Raw genomic sequence first — 22,310 nt, forward strand, 5'->3', positions numbered from 1 at the left:
GCACGGAGACGGCCTTGGTCGCGTTGGTGGATGATCTCTGGAGGGCCAGAGACAGAGGTTGTTCCTCTATCCTGGTCCTATTAGACCTCTTGGCGGCTTTTGATACCATCGACCATGGTATCCTGCTGCGCCGGCTGGAGGGGTTGGGGGTCCGGGGCACCGTTTTGCGGTGGTTCGGCTCCTACCTTTCTGGCCGGACGCAGCGTGTGTTGGCAGGGGAGGAGAGGTCGACCCTACGCCCCCTTACTTGTGGGGTGCCACAGAGGTCGGTCCTCTCGCCACTCCTGTTCAACACATATATGAAGCTGCTGGGTGAGATCATCCGTGGTTTCGGGGTGGGATACCATCTGTATGCTGATGATACTCAGCTGTACTTTTCCACCCCGAACCACCCCAACGAGGCCATCGAAGTGATGTCCCGGTGTGTGGAAGCCGTACGGATCTGGATGGATGACAACCGACTCAAACTCAACCCCTCCAAGACGGAGTGGCTGTGGGTACCGGCTCCCCGGTTCAGCCAATTAATTCCATCATTGGCCATCGGGGGCATTCAACTTGCCCCCGTGGAGCGGGCGCGCAATTTGGGCGTCCTCCTGGATGCCCGGCTGTCCATGGATGACCATGTGACAGCCGTGGCAAGGGGGGCGTTCCACCAGGTTCGCCTGGTGCACCAATTGCGCCCCCTACTGGACCGGGACGCCTTACGCACAGTCACTCATGCGCTGGTGACGTCTCGCTTGGACTACTGTAACGCTCTCTACATGGGGCTTCCCTCAAAATGCACCCGGAGGCTACAGTTGGTCCAGAACGCAGCCGCGCGGGTAATTATGGGGAGTACTAGGTACTCCCATGTGGCACCATTCCTGCGCGAGCTGCACTGGCTTCCTGTGGTCTATCGGGTGCGTTTCAAGGTTTTGATAACAATCTTTAAAGCGCTCCATGGCTTAGGACCTAGTTACTTGCGGGATCATATTCTGCCCCATACATCCCTGCGACCAATCCGCTCGCACAGAGAGGGCCTCCTCCAGGTGCCGTCCACCAGACAGTGTCGAGGGGCGGCGCCTAGGAGTAGAGCCTTCTCTGTGGCGGGCCCAGCCCTGTGGAATGACCTCCCCCCGGATATTAGGAATACCTCTGACCTCCGCTCCTTTCGTGTAAAGCTCAAGACCCACCTTTTTCAAGTTGCTGGCCTGGCTCAACTTTGATCCAACTATATCGCTCCTGACGGGTTTTTTATTTGGGGTATTTTAATTATATTCAATTTATTTAGGGGTTTTTAAACATTGTGTTTTTACTTGTTTTTATCTATCAGTTCACCTCCTCCTTGTATATGTCGTATATATGTCTTGGTATATGTTTTGTTATATGTATGTCGATATATTTATTTCCTATGTTTTGTTGTACGCCGCCCCGAGTCCTTCGGGAGAGGGTGCGGCTAAGAAATAAATATTTATTATTATTATTATTATTATTATTATTATTATTATTATTATTATTATTATTATTATTATTATTATTATTATTATTATTATTATTATTATTATTATTATTATTATTATTATTATTATTATTATTATTATTAATAAGTTAAGGCCTTCAAATATATCAAATATATGTTTTTATCCCATTGGCCCAAATTTAGTTCCTAAAAAAGATCAAAAGTGAAGTTGTTATATTGAGGTTTTGTGTATGTGTGCATGTACATGTACATGTATGCAACAAGAGGTGATTATTTACTGGTATACAAGTAAGATCAAAATAATACCATAGCTGTCATATGGATTCCAAATATGTGCATATAAGAACCATTAGAAGCTGTACAATGAAGCTTCTTAAGGAACCTATCTTTGATTCCTTGTTGTGTTCCTAACTCAACAGTTAAGCTGAAATAGTTCTAATTAAAACTTAAAACCGATATCTGAATAACTGGCTCAAACTAATTTTCAATCCAGGTTTTCTGGCTTCTTTGACTTTTCAGGACAAATTCAGAATTCTTAGGGGAAATTATATGCACCAAAGACAAATTCCTTGTGTCTCCAATCAAACTTGGCCAATAAAGAATTCTATTCTATTCTATTCTATTCTATTCTATTCTATTCTATTCTATTCTGTTATTTGCTACCACCTGTTTCTTTTTCCATTATCTGATAAAGTATGATAATTTCTCCCAAATAGATTAAGTGAAACATACTGACTATATCATAGTCATTCATTTACTTTCATGTCTATGTGAAGATTTATACTTAAGTCACCAAAATCTTTATCAAGCTGTCATTGTACCATATCAACATACACAGAGGTTACCCTATAGAGAAGTATTATCTAGTAAGAATAGTATCCTATTGAAAAATAGAATGTTTTAATTAAAATAGCATTTTGAGTGCCTAATTCACAGTGTGTGCATATCTTGTTTTGGTGACAGATTATTTGCCTACTCCACCTGTATTACCTCCACGCAGCATATCAGTTCCAGTAAGTGAAACAAAGGAAGAGCTTTTACCCAATGATTATATCCAGATGGCAGAAGTTAGCAAACCACCTCTTTCTGAAACCTTGCTTCAGCGCTTACAGCAGCACGATACCAGCAAGTAAGATCTATCACCATTTCCCTTAAGAAGAATGAGAAAGTCTAGAATTTTCCACATTTCTTTTCCCAGTTCTCTTGAAAAAAGATTTCCAGACAACTCTAGGAACAGGCCAGAGCATTTCTTTGTAAAGGTGTCCAGGAAACTGTAAAAGCTAAGAAGGCCTTCCTTCAGGAAATGGAAAGCCTGTTTTAATGTGGCTGGGGGGCGGGGGGGGGGAGCTCTGGCAAAAAAAGTGTATAGTGGTAATATGGAATGCCAAAAAACAGAAAGAAAAAACCCAGCGACAAACAAAAATCAAAGAGAACAATAAGAATTTCTAAAAGTTGAGTTTTTAGATGACAAAGTTGTTAAATGTTTCCTCAGAGAGGATGAGGAACTTGCAGAGAAATGGAATGAATTCTTTGCCTTTTTTATTGAAGAATTATGTACAGGAAAACTTTAATAAACCTTTTTCTTAGCAGACTACAGATGCAATGGACCAAATTTCTGTGTAAATATCTTCCCCATTATCCATGAGCTCGTTGTTTCAACCAAAGTATCCAGATGAGGGAGTAAAATTTGCTTTTACTTTACATCTTTCATAGTAATTTATATCATTTACATCGTAACTTCATTACACAAATTGCATTTTTGCATAATGTGTGAGCAATGTAAATTGACATAAATAATATAATTTAGACTGTAATGGACATTCAGGAGTAATAATTGATCTGCTAAAATATTGCAGTATGATTTTCTCAGGAAGAAAGATAACATATTCTAGGAATTTGTTTTTCTAATAGAGTTCCATGAATTCAAAGAACGTGAAGAGGTTCTGCAGGACCAAGGCAGGAAAAAGACTTTTAGAGAGAGTTTTCTTTTTCCCTCCTTAGTCTTTTGCAGAGAGTTTTTTTTCCCCTTAGTAGCTAAGGTACAGCAGAAATGGCAGTGCTTATCAGCTGACATTTAGAAGCCCCATCTCTCTTGAATGGGTATTCCAGGATTTTTGTTTTTTTAAATAATGATGTTCCCTTGGTCTGAAACAGTTTGAAAACCACTATTCTATGATATTTTTGTACTAATTTACTTCTGGCACCCCACCAAAAGTTCTTAAAGATGTAACTGATCCTTTAAATCAAACTCAATGCCAAAGACCAGAAGATAATCTATGGAATACAAGTTTTTTAAAAAGGGAGGTCTGGGAAATCTGACAAGTGAATTTAACATCTGTTCCAGTCAAATTAGTACATTAGCAATCAAAGAATGAATAACTAGGCACAGAGAAGAAGATGTCATGCTGGAGAAATATCCAGATCTTGCTTTATTAAGTTTTTATGGCTCATCAACATGGGTACAAGTGTCTAAACTTATCAGTTGTAAGATAAGATATACTATTTTTATTGAATTGCTACTTGGTTAAAAAGCAGAAAGTAATGAATAGGAATCAGTAGACAATTTTGTTTGTGGAAAAAGTAAGAAACTGAGTGCCTAAAATATAAGCTTTAAAATTGTTCTTAAATTATCTTGACTTATATACAAGTAGCAAATTGTGTAAGTTTGCACATAATACTATGCAGAGTGATAAAAGCAATTGTAGGCAATTTCATAAGGTAGGTAATTTTTTTTAATGCATGAAGTGGCAGATGGAAGTCAAATTATAAGTGAAAAATAACATGAGGCAAAACTTTAACTTTATATAAACATTGATGGTGTCCAAGCTGTTTGAAACTAGTCAGGATGTATTTCAATGAAGATGTCAGCTCATTCAGTGACAGCTGTGGAAAAGGCAAATGTCATGCTATGGTAATAAGAAAAGAGATTTAAACTTAAAATGCCAACATCATAATCTCCTTAGACAAATGTACGATACATCTTCATCCAGAGTACTATGCCCAAGTCTGGTTGGGCACTTCACAAAATATAATAGATGTAATGGGGAGAGGGGAGTGCAGAACACTTTCCATACAAAAAAGGTCAGAATGCTTGTGACTCTTTAGCTCAGAAAAAAGCACTTGAGAGGAGATGTAACTGAGGTATATAAAATCATGCATGGGACTGGAAAAAAAACAGACAAGAAAAATACTCAAAGACCAGGACCAACAAGCAAAGTTGTTTGGAAGGATTTTTTAGCAGGAAGGAAGGAAGCAGCTCTTCACACAGCACATAATTAATCAGTGAAAGTCATTACTATACAACACAGGGACAGCCATACAGTTGAATGGTTTTAATAGAGATGATGTTAAAATTGAATAAATTCACATAAGTCACATCTTTATGGTATTTTGGTCTTGAGGAATGGATGTTGGGGGCAACATAATTCCAGAATGAAGGATGCCAGCCTTACACATATATCAAATGTATAAACAGGCACAGTGTGGGCCTAAAGCTACTTTTATTAGAACAGCGATAGTAACACAGAACCATGCAAGTCTAACTGTTCTGCCTCTTCAGCCTCTTTTATTTTCATGTGAATAGGGGAGAGGGGCATCTTCATAAATCTTCTTGCTCTGGGCTCAACTCATGTTTATCTGGTTATTGCCTTGGTAACAGATCTTCCTTCTGTCCATCAAGGCTGTACTCTCTATACAGGGAAACAACAGCTTAGGAAGAGTTTGTCTCCACATCCTCTTAGAAGCACTTAGAAGCATTTGTGCGTTGTGAGAATCAAAATGAGTCTTGACTGATACAACCAAACTGTTCTTATGCTTTTCTGTTACTAAGTGGTATTTTATAAAAATAGAAGGCCAATTTTTACTAGGTAAATGTTTCTGCTTGTACTTCTGCAGCGATAGCAGAAATGGAAATTGGAAACGATCCATTTTCTGTTCATTTCTAAAATGATCAAGAATCCAGCAATTTTAGTGACCATATTAGAAGCAAATGTTTCAAAAGGGTGGTCCCACTTGATAGGAGGGTGGGGTGCAAAATTATCTTATAGATAGCAGCAAATTTGCTGGCTGGATGTTCTCTCAGGAAAAGGTTAGGAGGTTTGGTTTTGTGTGGGTGGTAGACAGGAAGAAAGCCTTCCTCCTTTGGTAAAACAAGCTATTCTTGCACGATTTATCAGCAAACAAAAAACTGATGAAAGAAAATGTATGCCTTTGGCTGCAATCTTATATGCTCTTCCTTGGGAGAAAGCTTAGAAGATTCTATCCTTCCTCCACCCCACCCTTTTACTTCCAAAAATTGTTCAGAATAACACACTCAAATCACACTAGTTCAAATCAGGGAGTTCTTTAATTTGTGTTCCTTCTGTAAATGTATAAGGAGGCTGAGGCAAGCTCCTCTTAAACTAACTTTAACAATGGAATAATTGTACTAATCCTCTTTATTAGTATTACTGAAGCACTTTGAAAGCAAAAGATAGATGCTGCTTTACAATTGTTTAAATGTATATGTAGTTAGCTTGTGTTTTGCCCTGAGCATATCAGTCTTTTGACAATTAAATTTTAAATCATTAGTAGACAGCATCTGATCCAACTCTTCTAGAAGTTGTGGGACTAAATAGCCCATCATCCTACATTATTGACAAAGTAGCAATTGGCAATCTACAACATCTAGAAAGCCACATATGGCCCCTCCTTGTCAGCAGGTCTCCTTTCTGACACAATTCTTGCCGTTTGTCTCTCTCCTACCTTTATTCCTTACTAGTAAAAAATTGAAATAGGAGCTATACAAAACTGTTGTAATTCCCTCTCACCAAGGACTTTTTTCTCCCATTTGCCCAAAGTTAGATACATAAACCTAATGCTTGATTTGGTTTTCAAGCTGTTTCTTTCTTCCACAGTGTTCCAGAAGAGCATCTCAAACTTATCCAGGATTATTTGAGAGTTCATATAACTAATGATATTGAAAATGTACAACTGGGCTCGTGGAATCTCCCTCAGCTGAAGAAACTACTTACGGGACTCTGCAAAGGACTCTTCAAGTAATCACAAGTTCATTTGTTGGCATATTTCAATATCAACAGTTTGGGAATTCTGTTTATAAATATTTATATAAATTCTTGACTAATTAGTTAGAAGTCATTGCTCCTTTGGCCTGAGCTCTTACCATGGGGATTCAAAATCATTAGACCAGCATTACATGTGCTAAAGCTTAAGAACTAAGAGTAAGGCTGAAGGAGGAATCTTGTCCAATGCGGAAGCAAAGGCCATAGGGCTGCGATGGTGAACCTTTTTTGGCTCGTGTGCCACAAGTGGGGGGAGTGCAGGGGGGTCATGTGTGGGCATGCCACACCCATAATGCAATGCGCGACCCCCCAATGCGCATGCACGCACAACGTGCGACACCCCCCCCATTTTACATGCTTTTTTTGCCCTCCCCAGGCTCCAGAGGCTTTATAGGAGCCTGGGGAGGGCGAAAAGAGCCTCCCCCACCCCTCCGGAGGCTTCAGGGACCGTCCGGAGGCTTCCCTGAAGTCTTCGGAACGCTTAAAACCACCCTCCGAGCAAACCGGAAGTGACTTCTGGTTTCCTCGGAGGGTCGTTTTAAGCGCTCCAAAGGCTTCAGGGAAGCCTCCGGACGGTCCCTGAAGCCTCCGGAGGGCCTCCGGGGGGGGGGTGGGAGGAGGCTCTTTTTGCCCTCCCCAAGTTCCTATGGAGCCTGGGGAGGGTGAAAAATGGTTTTTAATAAGGTGAATTCAGCTGGCTAGCTGACAGGGCAGCGCCTTGCGTGCCCTGACAAATGGCTCCGCGTGCCACCTGTGGCACATGTGCCATAGGTTCGCCATCACTGCCATAGGGCATACAACCAAGCTAAACCTCCACTTAACTAAGCCAATGTTGCTTACTTTCAACCAAATTGCAGCTGAACCAAAAAGAAATGCGGAACATGTTGTTAGATTATAGCAGTTTGAAGCTATTCGAAAACTGGTAAAGCATCTTATACTCTTTCATAGCCATTTGCTGTTTGACTAGACAATTTTGGAATTGGTCATCCTGATGGATTTAGAGAAGACAATATTGGAGAATGTATTACTGCATAACCAAGTTGTTATAAAAATGAAGTCTTTATATACGTGGCTTTTGCATTTCAGTGAGTTGTCTCGGACGTTACCTTCTCTGGAATCTATACAGATGGTATTTGATCAACTTTCCCCAGGTACCCATCGACATTCTCAGGTATGATTTCATGGAATTGGCAATATATGTCTCAGAATCCATATGAACCTAAAGAGGAGGGGTTGCATAATATATGGCAATAGTTAGCAAAGCATTCTTCTTAGTTGTTGTTTTTTCCAATTTGTTTCTTAATTGTATTATGTTTAATATGGGCTACCTACCAGTAATCTAGAAATAGGTAGGAGCTGCATTCATTCTTCAGGAGCAGATAGATCATGATCTGGAGAAGTATGCAATGATTTTAATGTCATTAGCCTGTTTTCTATATTTGATTGCAATGTCAGCTGGAATGCTTCCTGGATATGGATAACCTAATCACAAGGTGTCATGGATTGATAACCTCATATCTTCATTATGATCATGTGTTGATAATAATGGATAGTGTGGGATGTGTACCTAGCCATTGTCCTCCAACTAACTAACTAACTAATATGGAAAGACCTGGATTAGGTTGCAGTTTTCTACTCGGCCAATTTTAAAATGTTAATATTAAAGTATGAAACTCTAGACACCTATTCTCACATTCACACTGTCTGGAAATGCTTAGCATGATGGAAGAATTTAACTGTTTTAAACTTATAGGTGAATGATCTATAGTACTACTATTTTCTCTCATCTTAATAAATTTTTGGTCAATGACCCAGCAATGCAGGTTAGTTATTCCATCTCTGAGTGGTATATTTTGCATTGTTGCTGAAGATGATGGCCTGTAGTTTAGTGGAAGCTAGCTATTCTGGGAGTTACAATGTGATTCAGTTTGAAGAAAGCTGATACAGACAGTTCTAGAATGGTCGACAACTATCTGCCCCAATAGTTTGTCTTGGTATATATACAATACCTTTACCATTTCATATGCTCACCTCTTCCTGTGTTCTGCTGGAAATACTTTCTTTCCGCCCACCCTGATAAATGAAGCATCTAAAGTTCTTTTGTGTCTGAAGCCCTGGAAAATCTTACTTGCAACCGTATAATGTTACTATTTTGTCTGCACGGCTTAGCTCTAGACCCATAATTACAAGATCATTTCCCATCATTTGCAACTTCTTCTCATTAAAGCACTCGATTTGAAATGGTTCTTTTGCGCTTAAGCACATTCAGTTCCATTCTAGTCTGATATTCAAACTACTGATATCTCAGTGGGATAATATATGTTTACAATGTTTTCTGAAGTATATACGCAGATGATAAAATGCCAGTCTTATTGAGAAAATGGTATTTCTTTAGTTCTTATACTTTTCTTTTTCTATGACACTCTTACCAGCCATCCTTTGATGCCAATCGTACAAAATTGGTTCAATTGACAAGTTTGCTTTCTTCCCTAGAGGATAAGGTACAGTGAATTCTAGATATCTCTGGCTGCCACTTAATCTTTAGATGTACTATATTTTCTTATTTAAATACTTTTGATTGTTTTTAATACTTTCTTTTTTAAAATGTCCCATTGTTTTTTATACTACATAGGAACTGAGATCTGTAATCTTCCTAACAACTTATGTGCCAAATTGCCAAATATGCATTTTGAAAATCAGTTATTTATTTAGAAGTTTATTCCTGTTGTGTGAACTGAAAATTAATTCAGAAAATAACCTGGTCATGAGTCATATGCATTTAAGATTCTTAGAGATGCTGAAGACTAGAAATTGTAGATAAGCATTCATTACTTTATTATATAAAAATTGAACTTCATACAGTTACAGCTTAAAAAAAGTTAGAATGGGATTTTTTTTCTTTTCATTTCATTGACCATTGTCATGGCTAAATCGGTCAGCTTATTTATAATAAGTGTAATCTATTGTCCAGTTTACAATAAAGTGTTCCTAAATCTCCTAAAGTCTCCTTCTGTTGAAGTTTGAGATTGTCAGGTAGAACTATTTATTCTTATATTTTTACAGGTGAAAAGAGTATTGATTGAGGGGCCTGATCCAACACATCGACGTTCACTTATCCCTCCTGTTACCTTTGAGGTGAATTTTAAGTATTATCTTGTCACATAGACAACTATTTATAATACTTGCTGCAATGCTCTCACCTTTAAAAAAAAATAAACCATGTTCATACTGAAAGTGATACAGTGCCAAGGCAACACATGAAGAAATGCCTAATATAACATTAATAAAATCACTGTACAATTAATATAATGATAGTATTAGAGGGATAGCATCAAGATCACTTGATGTTCCAGTACTGCTTTACAAAGCCTTAGTAAGACCACCCTTGGAATACTGGATCCAGTTCTGGCCAGTATAAAAAACAAAATGCAATATATTTTTAAAAATACTTTGAGACTCAGGAAAGAGTACAGAGAAGAGCAACAAGAATAATCGGGGGCTGGAGGTTAAAAAATATGACGAACGGTTACAGGATTTGGTTATGTCTAATGAAAAGAAGAAGTAAGGGAGACATGACAGCAGTGTTGCAATATTTGAGGGGCTCCCACAAAGATGAGGGGAATCAAACTCATTTTCAAAGCACCAAAAGGCGAGATGAGAAACTAACCAAGGAGAGAAGCAACCTAGAACTAAGAAGAAATTTCCTAATAGTGAGAGCAATCAATCAATGGAACAGCTTGCTTTTAGAAATTGTGCATGCTCCATCACTAGAGGCTTTCAAAAAGCAATTGGACAACCATTTAACTGAAATGGAATAGGGTCTCCTGCTTGAGCAGGGCGTTGGACTAGAAGACCTCCAAAGTCCCTTCCAACTTTATTATTCTATGTTCTAAACTTCTACGTTATGTCTCTGCATATGTAATATGGAAAGTATATATAAATAACATTTCTTCTGTTCTCATAGGTGAAAGCAGATTGCCTTGGGATTTCTTCCAAGATTCATCTTAAAGTTGATGTTGAGATGGGAAAACTTATTATTAAGAAAGCTAAGGATGGTCCTGAAGATAAATTCTACACCCACAAAAAAAGTAAGTGGGTAAATCACTTGTCCCAGATTTGCATTCAACTCAGCACTTTTGCTCACCTGGGAACAAGAGTATGTGGAATTACATTTTTTTTTCAGGTTTGCTCCAGACATAAATTTTGAGTATGCAAATGTATGACTGCAGAGGTTACACTGTAGCTTTCTAATACTTTTATAGCAAACATGTTCAGATAGTGTTTTGATTGAGCAACAGACACAGTCGTACAAACTTGAAAGTGAAATTTTATACATGAAATGCCTTAGCAGTTCAGAAGGAAGTCTGCTTTCATTATAAATAGTTGTTACATTTTGTGCCTTCAAAGAAAGAAGATTGATGATTTTGATTGGTGGTGATGATAATTTTCTTTAGGTAATCAGACTAAAAGTGCAGGTGATAAAGAAATAAACTTACGGGGGCATTATTTAAGAGCTAGCTTTAAAGAGAAACTGTAGGGTACTTCCTACTTCTGATTGCTGTTTCATCATAGAAGCATAGGAAGGAGGTCGAATGTACAGTATTTTAAACCTTCATGAAAAGAAATAATATGGTACAACAGGGAGGCTGAAGTTAGTTCCTAGTTCCTACTTGTCTATTTTATTTAAAGGTTCAAATGAAGCATGAGAATAATATGTATTCTCTAAACAAGTGAATCGTGAACTATGAAGAATTTTGTTCTAGATACAACGTTAGAGGAACTGATATGGAGCAATCAGTTTGTGACATGAACATATAATTTAGAGTGTTCTAACAACCAATGCAGTATCTAAATTCTTCTTTTATGTTCAGCTGTTATTTTGTGGTTGGTTTGACAGACATATATGTTTGTATTATGGAGTTTTTTTAATTTGCCTAGTAGATTTTGGAGAGCACCCATTTCAGTCAGGAGGAGGGATCAAATGAGGAATTAGCATGGATTCATAAACACAAGGAGGCAAGGTCTTTGAACCATATCTGGCCTTTCCCAGGCATATCTGCCAGTCTGGGAAAATTCCTGTGAAAGTGGCATAGAACAATGAAGCAGCTGGTTTAAACTCTACATGTATTGCTCTGGTTGTTTGTGCCTAACAATAGATCTTTTTAGGTCTGATCTACCTTTCTTGTTTGCCCTAATGCAAGAATAGCCTAGTTTTCATTTCGAAAGAGTAGGATTATCAGCCCAGCCCACAGTTGCTTTGAAGATGATCAGATAGTATTTTGCTCCTCTGTGCCAAGTGTAGATTTCCCCTCTTTGCTGGTACTAGCAAGCAAAGAGTTTGCTGTATATCTTAGGCAAATGCCTCAATTGCAAATAGCGGTGTGCATTCTGGCAGGTATGCCTTCCCCATTTTCCTTGGCCATTTTCTACTGGTGTAGTGAGCTGCCTGCTGAGAGACAACCTTATGTCCTCCTCCCATCAGCGCAAACAGGAAATAATGAAAAGCCGTTTCTTTGCTTGTTTAGCAGGTTCAGCAGAGAGAGGCCATTTCTTTATTGCCATCACAAAAGTTATGTTCAGAGAAGGGGGAAATGGTGGTACGTGCTTTCCTGGCTTGGCTAGAAGGGGAAAAGAGGATGGAAGATCTACCAAACAGGGACTGGGTTACTTCAGTTCAGAGATAACACCTGGTCATCGTTATGGCCAAAGTTGGGATGTACATTTTTAATCATGGTTAAATTTTATTCTGTAGCTGAGATTATTAAGCAAAACATTTTTGAAATAAACAAGGGTTAGGCTGGTAGTGATGAGAACAGCCTTCTGTACCCTGTTGTTTGGCACTTATAGATCCTCTTCCGTATGGTTTTAGATTTAGCTTTGGGACAGAAAGTGCTTTGATTGGCCTATGAAATGACCTTTGATCAGAAAAAAATGAAGCGTATATGTCTATAGGTTCTTTCAGATCTTTCAGCATGATACTATCAATCATGGTCTCATTTAATTTATTTGACTGTTTAAACCGAACAGAAACAAATGAAAAGGCAAAAAAAGCCAAATAATAAAAAGAAAATTGAAAGGAGATTGGTAACATAAGAGTAAATAAAAATTTCAAAGTTAACACCAATTAGTGCTGCTTAACTCTATCATGCTGGACTAAGTAAGGTTATGTAAAAGCTGAATCATTCTGCTCTCCTCAGTGATTTTCTGCAGTAAGTAACATAGCATCAGAGTAATTGACACAGAGTGAAAAAAGGTGTTTCTAGAAGGGAATAGTGGGAGATTATAATTCTGCTTTGTGGTATTTGCTTGGGACTCAATTTTAGTCTCAGTGTTATTTTATCTTGCATGGAACCTCTTGGGGTAATGATCCAGGATTGTATTGCCATTAATAAGCAAAGGACTTATTTTAGATCAATCTTTATTTTCCAGTTTTGTTTGCATGTTATGCTCTTATTGTTATGGATTTCCCCCCCTGAAGTTTTAGATTTATTTTAGTAACCGTCTAATCCTTCAAGAACATTGGTTATTGCACAAATTAGAAATGGAATACAGTTAGCAAAACTACTGGAAGTCTCAGTGACAAAACCAACAGCTAAGAACTTGTTAGTATTCAATATACTAACGCCACAAGACTGGAGAAGACTTACATAAATAGAACATTTGGAGTGTTCCAAAGCCTACTGAGGGAGCATGTGGACTTTTTAAATAAAATAAGAAATTGGAAAGTTGAAATAAGTAACTGAGAATCATTCTTCATTTTAATTGAAAAGAGATCTTGTACCAAGGTTGTTTAAACAAAACATTGAATTGTTCTGGATAATAACGCACAATGTAAAAGTGTTATTGAAGGGAGACAAACATGCAGTTTTGAGATGTTTCATTGATACATCGATTCCAATTTTTTTACCATTAGTTCAAACTACGTTTTGCCAGCAGAAAAATCAAATCAAGAATATAAACAGTTTCCCTTAGTGTTTTCATAAATGATACTTCATTTAATTGTTCTCAATTTGATTACCTTTAATCCACATGCATTTCAACGCTGAACATTTCTGTCTACACTTTTTCTACTTTATTTACAATATTCTCGTGTGATGCTTCCCAGAACAAAGAAATGCTTTAAAGCAGCTTTTCGTATTCTTGGGACCCATGATACTTCTCTTCCTTCCTCAGGACCAAAAGCCTTTCCTCCAGAGGAGAGCTGCCATACAAAATTGTTCTTGTATTGATTGCGTGATTTGTATGGCCACCCATGACCCTAGGCAGTGAACAAAATTAGAAATGTAAACACAACTGAAATAATCCAAGAATTAAAATGCATGCATGTATAGTAACCAAAATCACTGAATGATGATTCAGAATCATAAATTCTGAAACCGTTTACATTTTTATACAGGATAGTCTAGCCAGAAAAGAGGTTTGTTTTCAGGATCTTCATATCTTTTATCTTCACAGCTGCTCAAGGAGAAGGGATTCCAGAGATTTCCTTAGGAAGCTCAACAGGAATTGGATGAAGCCCAGATCTGGGTTTTACATTACCTTCTAATTTATGTAGGAAGTAAACATTACCAAAAGTAGTACTCATCACTGCACATATGTTTTATATCTGTTATGTTTTACAACTCTTACTCAATATAGAGTCATTAATTAAAATATGAATCATACAACAGGAGGAAAAATTAAAAACTTCAGGCCTTTGTAATGTAATGCTATTTACGTACTTTAGAACAGTAGCATTTTAGCTCCTGCTGCATTGTAGCAGACTACATATCTTCCGGTGAGGGAAGATAATAGGCACTTTTAGTACACAAATGGACAATTGACAGGTTTTTTAAAAAATAACTCTTGCATAAAGTATGCTGGAGTACAACTGAGAAGCCAACATACAATAATTAATATTGCAATCAGTAAGTAATATAATGTGGTGTTCCACTACCTATAACTTATTTTTATCTGATCTGGGTAATAGCGCAATGTAAAATAGACTAGAGCTGGAAGGGACCTTTGGAGGTCTTCTACTCTAATCCCCTGCTCAAGCAGGAGAACATATACAATATGTTTAGTTCAGTCTTTTTTAAAATCTATTTTAGTAATTGTGATTGAGGTAGCACTCCTACCACAAGTAAAATTGCTGTTTTATTAAAGTTTGTAAGCTCTTATTTCTTTCAAAGTGATAACTTGCCCTGGCAACTTGTCAGTTTGTCTGGTCACCTACAAAGGACAACAGTGCTGTTGTCTATATTTAAAGTTTCTAACTTTAAAGTCTTTAGAATTTTCTTTTCCACCTCTCCACCAAAATGATGTTTTCCAGCTATGTAATATGCAGACTATGTAAGTACGGTGTTTCAACAGCAACTGTGGTGATGGTGCATTGCGGGTTGGGGTCTGTGTAGCAGAAAATTTCCACTCAGTTAAACTTGCCTGTCACATGGTAACCTGTGTAGGAAAAAATAGTATAACTGATAGGTACATTGTTTGGCAGGGTCAGGTTGAACCGGAATTGGGCAAGGCTCTTGATCCCCAGCACCAGATCCCCAGGGAAGAAGGATCCGTTGCATGGGCATCTTAAATTGTTCCACATTAAACTGTTAAAGAAGCAGCACAGAAATCAGCAGTAGGCATATGGCATATTTATGCTAGTATACTTTCTGTTGCTTCCTAAACTGTAGAAAAGCACATTAAACCAGTTGCCTCAATGTACCCAAATCTAAGTCAACCACTTTGAGTACTGCCACTAATTTACGTCCTCTTTACTCATTTTTAAATTATCAAGATTAAGCTCTACAAATATCTTGCTCTAATAAATGATATGTTTAACATTTAACTTGGGATGCAAAATGGAGAATTATTGCATGCGAGATATTTTCCAAGTCAGTGAAGTCACATCAGCAGCTACATCCCTACTAGCATGGTTCTCTTCTAATGTGAATTGTTCCTTTAATTGGAGTTTAGATTTGATTTTAGTTTCCACTGGTTGTAAAAAATGCACATCATTAGCTTTCCTAATCATCAATGCTGACTTCTGTGACAATCTCATATCTTTTTACGAAATGGTGAATTGACACACGCATGTCGTATGTCTGTGTGAGACATACGACTCAATCATGAGTTCTCCTATTTAGGCAATCCTGCAGTTTAATGAGCAGAAGTTATTCCAGCGTGATGAGGTTTCAAAACCACAATAGATTTGCACCTTAGGCTTAGTTCTGAGTCACTGTCAATTTTTTAAATGCCTATCATAGTCCAGTACGATTGGATTGTGCAACTCAAGTTCTGAGAGGGAAGACATGTTGTTAGCATTGGCTCTTTCGGTTTCAAAATTTCTAAGATTAACTTAGTTTTTGCTCCTGTTTAGTCCTACAGCTCATCAAGTCTCAGAAGTTTCCTAACAAGCTGGTCATTGTACTAGAGACAGAAAAAGAAAAAGCACAAAGGAAAGAATATGTCTTTGCTGATTCTAAGGTAAAATGCTCCCTTCTGAGTGTTTTAACATAGCAGAAACATTACTATTTATTTTATGGCATTGTTTTCATTAATTACAAATGCAAAATGATGCATTTATTTATTTATTTAAAACATATCCCTTCTTTCTGTTACAGAAATTGGTACTGAGACAATTTATAGAGGTTTTCAAGGGATGTATTTGAGGATAAATAAATATTATCTCTAGCTCTTCAGCTTGGATTATCAGAAAATAAACTGTGAACCAGGAGAGAAGAATGCTCAGTATAATTGTTCAAGAGGTCTAGACAACTTAACTCTGACATATCTGTGTACATTAGATAGCATCCTGTTGCAACTGCATTTTATTGTGTATGCACAGATAAATACACAAAAACTTCTCAAGATAGATCTGAAGGACTATGGGAGAAGTATTCAGGAAGTACTAAAATAAAGTGGATGCTCAATAAAAATAATGACCAATAAACAATATAACTTCAGAATTATGTGGTAAGTACCACATACCGGTAAGTCATACAGATGATATTAAATAGAATATGGAATAAACATATTCTTGACACTTCTGAATAACAACAACAATAACAATTTATTATTACAGTCTTAGACCAGTGACCAGAACAAATAAAAGCCCTCAGTGTATATACACTTAAAAATTCTAGTATAAAATAATAAATAACAACTAAAATCTATAATAAAATCCAGTGTCAATTATACATGGCCTGACTATAAGATAGTTGCAACCCCTAAACTGAGTGGCCCGTTGTAGGTTCAATGCTAAAAGGGAAGTGACTAAGCAGTGCAAAGGGTTTGCCACAGTTGTTATATAATATCACTATGGTGGAGAAGACACATGTTAGTGATGAATCCGCAGTGCTGCTGCGCAGAATCTGGCCACCTGGACTGTAGTTATGGATTGTTAAAACAGCCACTGGAGACAGATAGTGTCAGAATGATCAGAACACTTAGCAGTAAAGGACAGCCCAGATGTCTATTACATAATAGATGTTAACCTTGTTTTCCTGCTCATCTTGATTCAGGCTCATGTTAAATATATACAGGGAAGGTCACTTGATCAAGTTACTTCAAGCTATTGACTTGAATTTATTTAAAATATCAGTTCCTTGTTCCAGACTTATTTTCTATTGGCAAAGAATGAATGTTTATGTATTTCTTATAAAACATTCCAAGGGGTTTCCATCCTCCAAATTGTTTGGGTAAATTATACTTAGAATTCAGGGTAATAATTAAAAGTTTTACATAGCCAACTTAGCGTAGTCACTAGTAACTTGTTTCGTTCTTACGGAAATGTGCTCAGTTGGACAGTAGAATGAATTCCAATTAATCTTAAACACTGAATCAAATCCGGTTTTTAAGGAGATTATATATTTTGTCTTAAAAAGATACCTATCTTTCTCCATAAGTGTAAGACATAACCTAAATTGCCATATATCCAAATTAAGAATGGTTGCTATAAATACTTCATAGTGTGTAAATAGCTATCTTCCCATTGCTATAGTTCTCTGGGTGGTTTATAAAACTATTTAAAACCAATTAAGACAAGCACATATATAAGGACAAAATATAAAGACATTTTTGCCCCTGAAGGAAAGATAAGGTATAAATGGACTCAATAAATAAATGCTGCTATTATGATATAACATGAATGCTTAAAACAGTACACAATAAATGCCTGGGAAAAAGAAGAATCTTTTTGCTTGCGCTGTGGACATTGCATTGGATTCAAGGTCTGTCTCCCTGTGGAAGTCATTCCATGAATCCTGAAACTGAGAAAGTCATTTTGTTACCTTCCTCTGGATGCCCCCATCATCTGACTCTTTTCATCAGAACTGGAGGGCCAGACTCCTATTGTCACAAGCACTATAATCAGGCACTATATTTTCTCATATAGGCCAAGATAAGGTAAGACAGTCCCTTCCCTCTTTTGTGGTCACACTGTGATGTCAGTGAATCGGCAATCATATCTGCAACATGTGCCTATGAATAATAAGGGTTTCTGTATTTGTGCTGGGATTCTATACTACCAGAACACCATCAGCTCAAATGGATGCATTTTTTGCATGTCTCAAAAGCCTCCTATTGCACACATTTATCCATTAATATAAGCTCTCTATGATATCTCTACATTGTTTTAGGAAAGGAACTATTCATACTCATTGTGTATGGAAATCTATGGGTGCGCTTATTGCTTGAACAGGGTTTATGGTAATCTAGCCTATGGCATCCCAGTATGACTGACTACCTCATTAGTGGCTTCTGAGTGGATTGTACTTCAACTATTGTTTTTTAAAAAGTGATATCATATAATCTTTCTCTTTTTCTGTGTTTATGCCCACTCAAAACAGAAAATATGAACTCACAATTTTTTTTATTTTGTTATCTGTGGAAAGAAATGCCAAGTACATCTGGAGAATATTTCATTTAAAAAAATACCATAAAAATAATACCATCTCAATACCTTTCTATTTATGAATGCAAGAAACTGACTAATTTGGATTAAAATTCTAATAAATTAAAGACAACAAAATCAAATGTTTTACCTCGACAGTTTACTGAAAAAATTTTTTGAATTATACCATGCTATTATACCATGACAGAAGCAAAACTAAGGAAGGGTTTGAACTGATCTCAACATTTCTGTGTTTAGCATTTTCTCCAGATTCTAAATAATTAAAAATAGTCTTGAAAAGTTACCAAATCAAAGAGATCGCTTACAAGTTGCTACAGGTTGAAACTTTCTATTGACACATGTCATTGTGAAAGCATTTTTTTTCAGCTTACCTATAAGAAACAAAGGGGCTCTTTGATCAATAACACTGAATTTGTTATAATGTTTCTTTTTTTCTTTTACACCTCCATTTTTCAGAAAAGAGAAGGCTTCTGCCAGCTTCTACAGCAAATGAAGAACAAGCATTCGGAACAATCAGAGCCTGACATGATCACTGTCTTCATTGGGACCTGGAATATGGGTATACGTTTCAAATTTATGTCCTAGCCTCTGCTATACAAATTACTGTCTTATCAAAAAAAAAAGAGGAAAATGAAGAGTTTCCAATGGGGAAAGGGAGATAGGACAGGTCTCTGGGTCAGATAGTCTGATATTCTAGCAGAAAATGATAACTAGCAACCTGTGATAATTTGAGGTGTATAGAAAAAAGAATTGGTCCACTTTATTGTCTGCTTTAGTACAGCAATATTCTGATCTGGCAAGCTTATTAGAGATTCTTTTTTAAAAAGCTGAAAATTTTCTATTTATTTATATATATACAATATGTATCCCAGAGAGAAATCTTCCTGATGCCCCAAACTCTATGGTCTCCCTAAGATACACAAAGAAGGAACACCACTCAGACCCATAGTTAGCTCCATAGGTTCACCTATACAGAATCTTGCCAAATTCCTCGCCAAACAACTCCAACCCTACGCAGAATCCATCACCTCACACGTACAAAACTCACTCCACTTCATAGAAACAATAAGGAAAAAAAACTACAACCCAGCGACCTACTCATGAGCTTTGATGTCATATCCCTCTTCACCCAAGTGCCTATAAAAGAAGCCTTGACAGCTATCCAGAACAAACACAACCCCCCCTAAACACATCCTGGACCTGACTAACCACTGCCTAACCAACACATACTTCATCCATAATGGACAAAGATACAAACAGCTAGAAAGAGCACCCATGGGATCATCCCTCTCACCCGTCATCGCAAACTTATGGAACATTTTGAAACTATGTTCTGAGCCCCACCCACCACCCAGGCCATTACAACACAAAACAACACTATACAGACAGCCAGCACCAATCAGCACCAATCTACCAATCATGATACAACCACACAACCAATCATTCCATTTATTGAAACAAAGCCAGCACTCCACACACCCCCACCAAGATTTATAGAAAGACGGCAGCTCCGATCACACTTTAAGCCCAAAACCCAGCCTGAAGATGGCGAGTGAGACCTCGCTGAAACATTGCCAAGACAATAATGTACTATTCCCTAATGCAGCTTCTTTTCCCAGTGTCAATAACACAGTTATTGAACTGTTCTTTAGAGAATAGTATACTTTCTTTTCAGAAGTGTGTGCCTGTGCAGGTTTGTGAATATTTTTGAGTGGGAAGTAACAAATGCTATCTAGACTTTGGCTATTGCTAACATTTGTGCTGGTATGGAATGTGCTGAAAGCAGAATGCTTAAAACAGAATCTGTGATAAAATTATTTTCTACATCCCTGTCACAGATTTTCCAGCTACCTCATTGTTATATTGCTCGATTGCTTTAAAGTGAATGCATGTAACTTATAGATGATCCCCTACTCTTCTTTTACATGGCAGAGTAATCAGCTTATTCTCAGCTTTGTGGGCTTCTTTCCTCCTATTTGTTCTTGATTTGTTTTAAAATTGGATAGCAAAATAAAATAATCTACAGTGTAGCTTTCTGTCAGAACCGCAAATTTTATAAAAGCTGGTTGATTCTCCTCCCTTTACCTTTTATTTAATTATGAAACTATCTGCTAGGAAATGCCGGGTACTCTGTTCAACAACAATAAAGATAGAATAAGGCAATGAATAAATAGTTCTATATATGGTTACGTCCATAATCAAATGGGATTTTACATACAGTATATTTCTTCAGGGTCTACTGGATGGGAAAATAAGGCCGTGTTTGTTCCAGTTTTAATACCTGAATATTATCAAATAGGGCTATAATAAGTCTTTTAATAGGAAAGTTGTACAATATAATCTATTAATCTGTGGTCCTCTTGCCTCATTTTGCAGCCATTAAGCACTACTAATTCAGAGTGAGAAAATGTTTTTTTTGTGTGGTTCTATTTTTAGTTACTTTTTAAAGCCACTAACCTGGCTGGGGTTTAGGTAGCTTTAATGCAACTTACTTTATTAAATTTAGCAAACTGGAAAACCCAGTTTCATGGGTTTTTAAATTCATCTTACTTCATAGTCCACTTTGCAATCTGTGTTCTTCAGAGGCAGAAAACCTATGTCTTAAAAGTGAACCAGCACTAGCTTCAATGAAGGTTGTTCAACTCTAATAAAGATTGAGCTAGATTCATTATTATGGTAGTTTCTTATCCTCATTTTGGTTTGGGATTTGCTAATCAAGGTGATGCTCCTCCACCAAAGAAGATCAGTTCCTGGTTTCTCTCCAAGGGACAGGGTAAGACCCGCGATGAGACAGCTGATTATATTCCACATGACATATATGTGATTGGAACACAGGAAGACTCCTTGGGGGAAAAAGAATGGCAAGAGATTCTAAGGCATTCCTTACAGGAGATTACCAGCATCAGCTTCAAAGTGGTAAGAATTTTTATTAATATTTCAAATTGTGGTTGGACACTAGACTTCATATTCTTCAAATTGCCTAGTTAGATAACATAACCTAACAAACACAGCCTGTTTTTAATACAGGTAGTCCTTGACTTACAATTGAGCCCCAAATTTATGTTGCTAAGTGAAACAGTTATTAAGGTAATTTTGCCCCACTTTATGAACTTTCTTGCCACAGTTGGTAAGTGAATCACAGTTAGTGAATCATGGTAATATGGTTGTTAAGTGAATCTGGCTTCCTCATTGACTTTGCTTGTCAGAAGAATGCAAAAGATGATTACATAGCCCCAGGACACTGCAACCATCATAAATATGAATCAGTTACTAAACATTTGAATTTTGATCACTTGCAGTGGTCGTGAGTGTGCAAAAAAATGGTCATAAATCACTTTGTTCACTGCTGTTGTAACTTTGAATGGTCACTAAATGAAATGTTGTAAGTCAAAGACTACCGGTACTCAAACAGCAAGGTACTATACTATAGTATGATAAAATTGCTTTTATCATTCAGCTACAATGTTAGTTAAAACATCTCCATTATAATAGTGGGACTATGTAGTTAGATTCATTCCACCGTTCTTAAATGAAAAATATGTATAGAAAATATAGTGTTAACACCTTTTCAGCTTTCTGCTTCTGTTCAGTACATTGTTTCTGTATATAATTGGTTCTCATTAGAATTCTGATCATGACAACATTAAAACAAACGCTATACAAGTTATTGGAGAAGGGTTATATCAGGGGTGGGTTCCTGCCAGTTCTAACCTCTTGTATAGAAGAGGTTCCACAAATCTACAGTGCCATTTAGAACCGGTTCCAGCTCCCTCCCCCCGCCCGTCCGCACATCATCAAGATGAAGAGCGAGAGGAGGAATTCTGGGAGTTGAAGTCCACAAGTCTTAAAGCTGTCAAGTTTGAACACCCCTGGGCTTTTTTTTTTCTAAAGGGCTAGAGGT

At 37.3% G+C, this 22,310-nt stretch overlaps 1 protein-coding gene across 1 annotated transcript in view; it reads left to right on the top strand.

Moving 5' to 3' along the window:
- Positions 1–22,310, top strand: part of INPP5D (inositol polyphosphate-5-phosphatase D) — a 106,959-nt gene that overhangs the window by 54,814 nt on the left and 29,835 nt on the right. Inside the window, exons 5-13 of the mRNA XM_081954054.1 lie at positions 2,423–2,588; positions 6,355–6,495; positions 7,606–7,690; positions 8,952–9,020; positions 9,583–9,654; positions 10,484–10,607; positions 15,875–15,981; positions 18,866–18,968; positions 21,129–21,325. Of these exons, the coding sequence (XP_081810180.1) occupies positions 2,423–2,588; positions 6,355–6,495; positions 7,606–7,690; positions 8,952–9,020; positions 9,583–9,654; positions 10,484–10,607; positions 15,875–15,981; positions 18,866–18,968; positions 21,129–21,325 (1,064 nt within the window). The remainder of the gene's footprint in view (positions 1–2,422; positions 2,589–6,354; positions 6,496–7,605; positions 7,691–8,951; positions 9,021–9,582; positions 9,655–10,483; positions 10,608–15,874; positions 15,982–18,865; positions 18,969–21,128; positions 21,326–22,310) is intronic.

This window comes from Natrix helvetica, assembly GCF_964273705.1.
Source record: "Natrix helvetica genome assembly, chromosome: 5".
Classification (NCBI taxonomy): Eukaryota; Metazoa; Chordata; class Lepidosauria; order Squamata; family Natricidae; genus Natrix; species Natrix helvetica.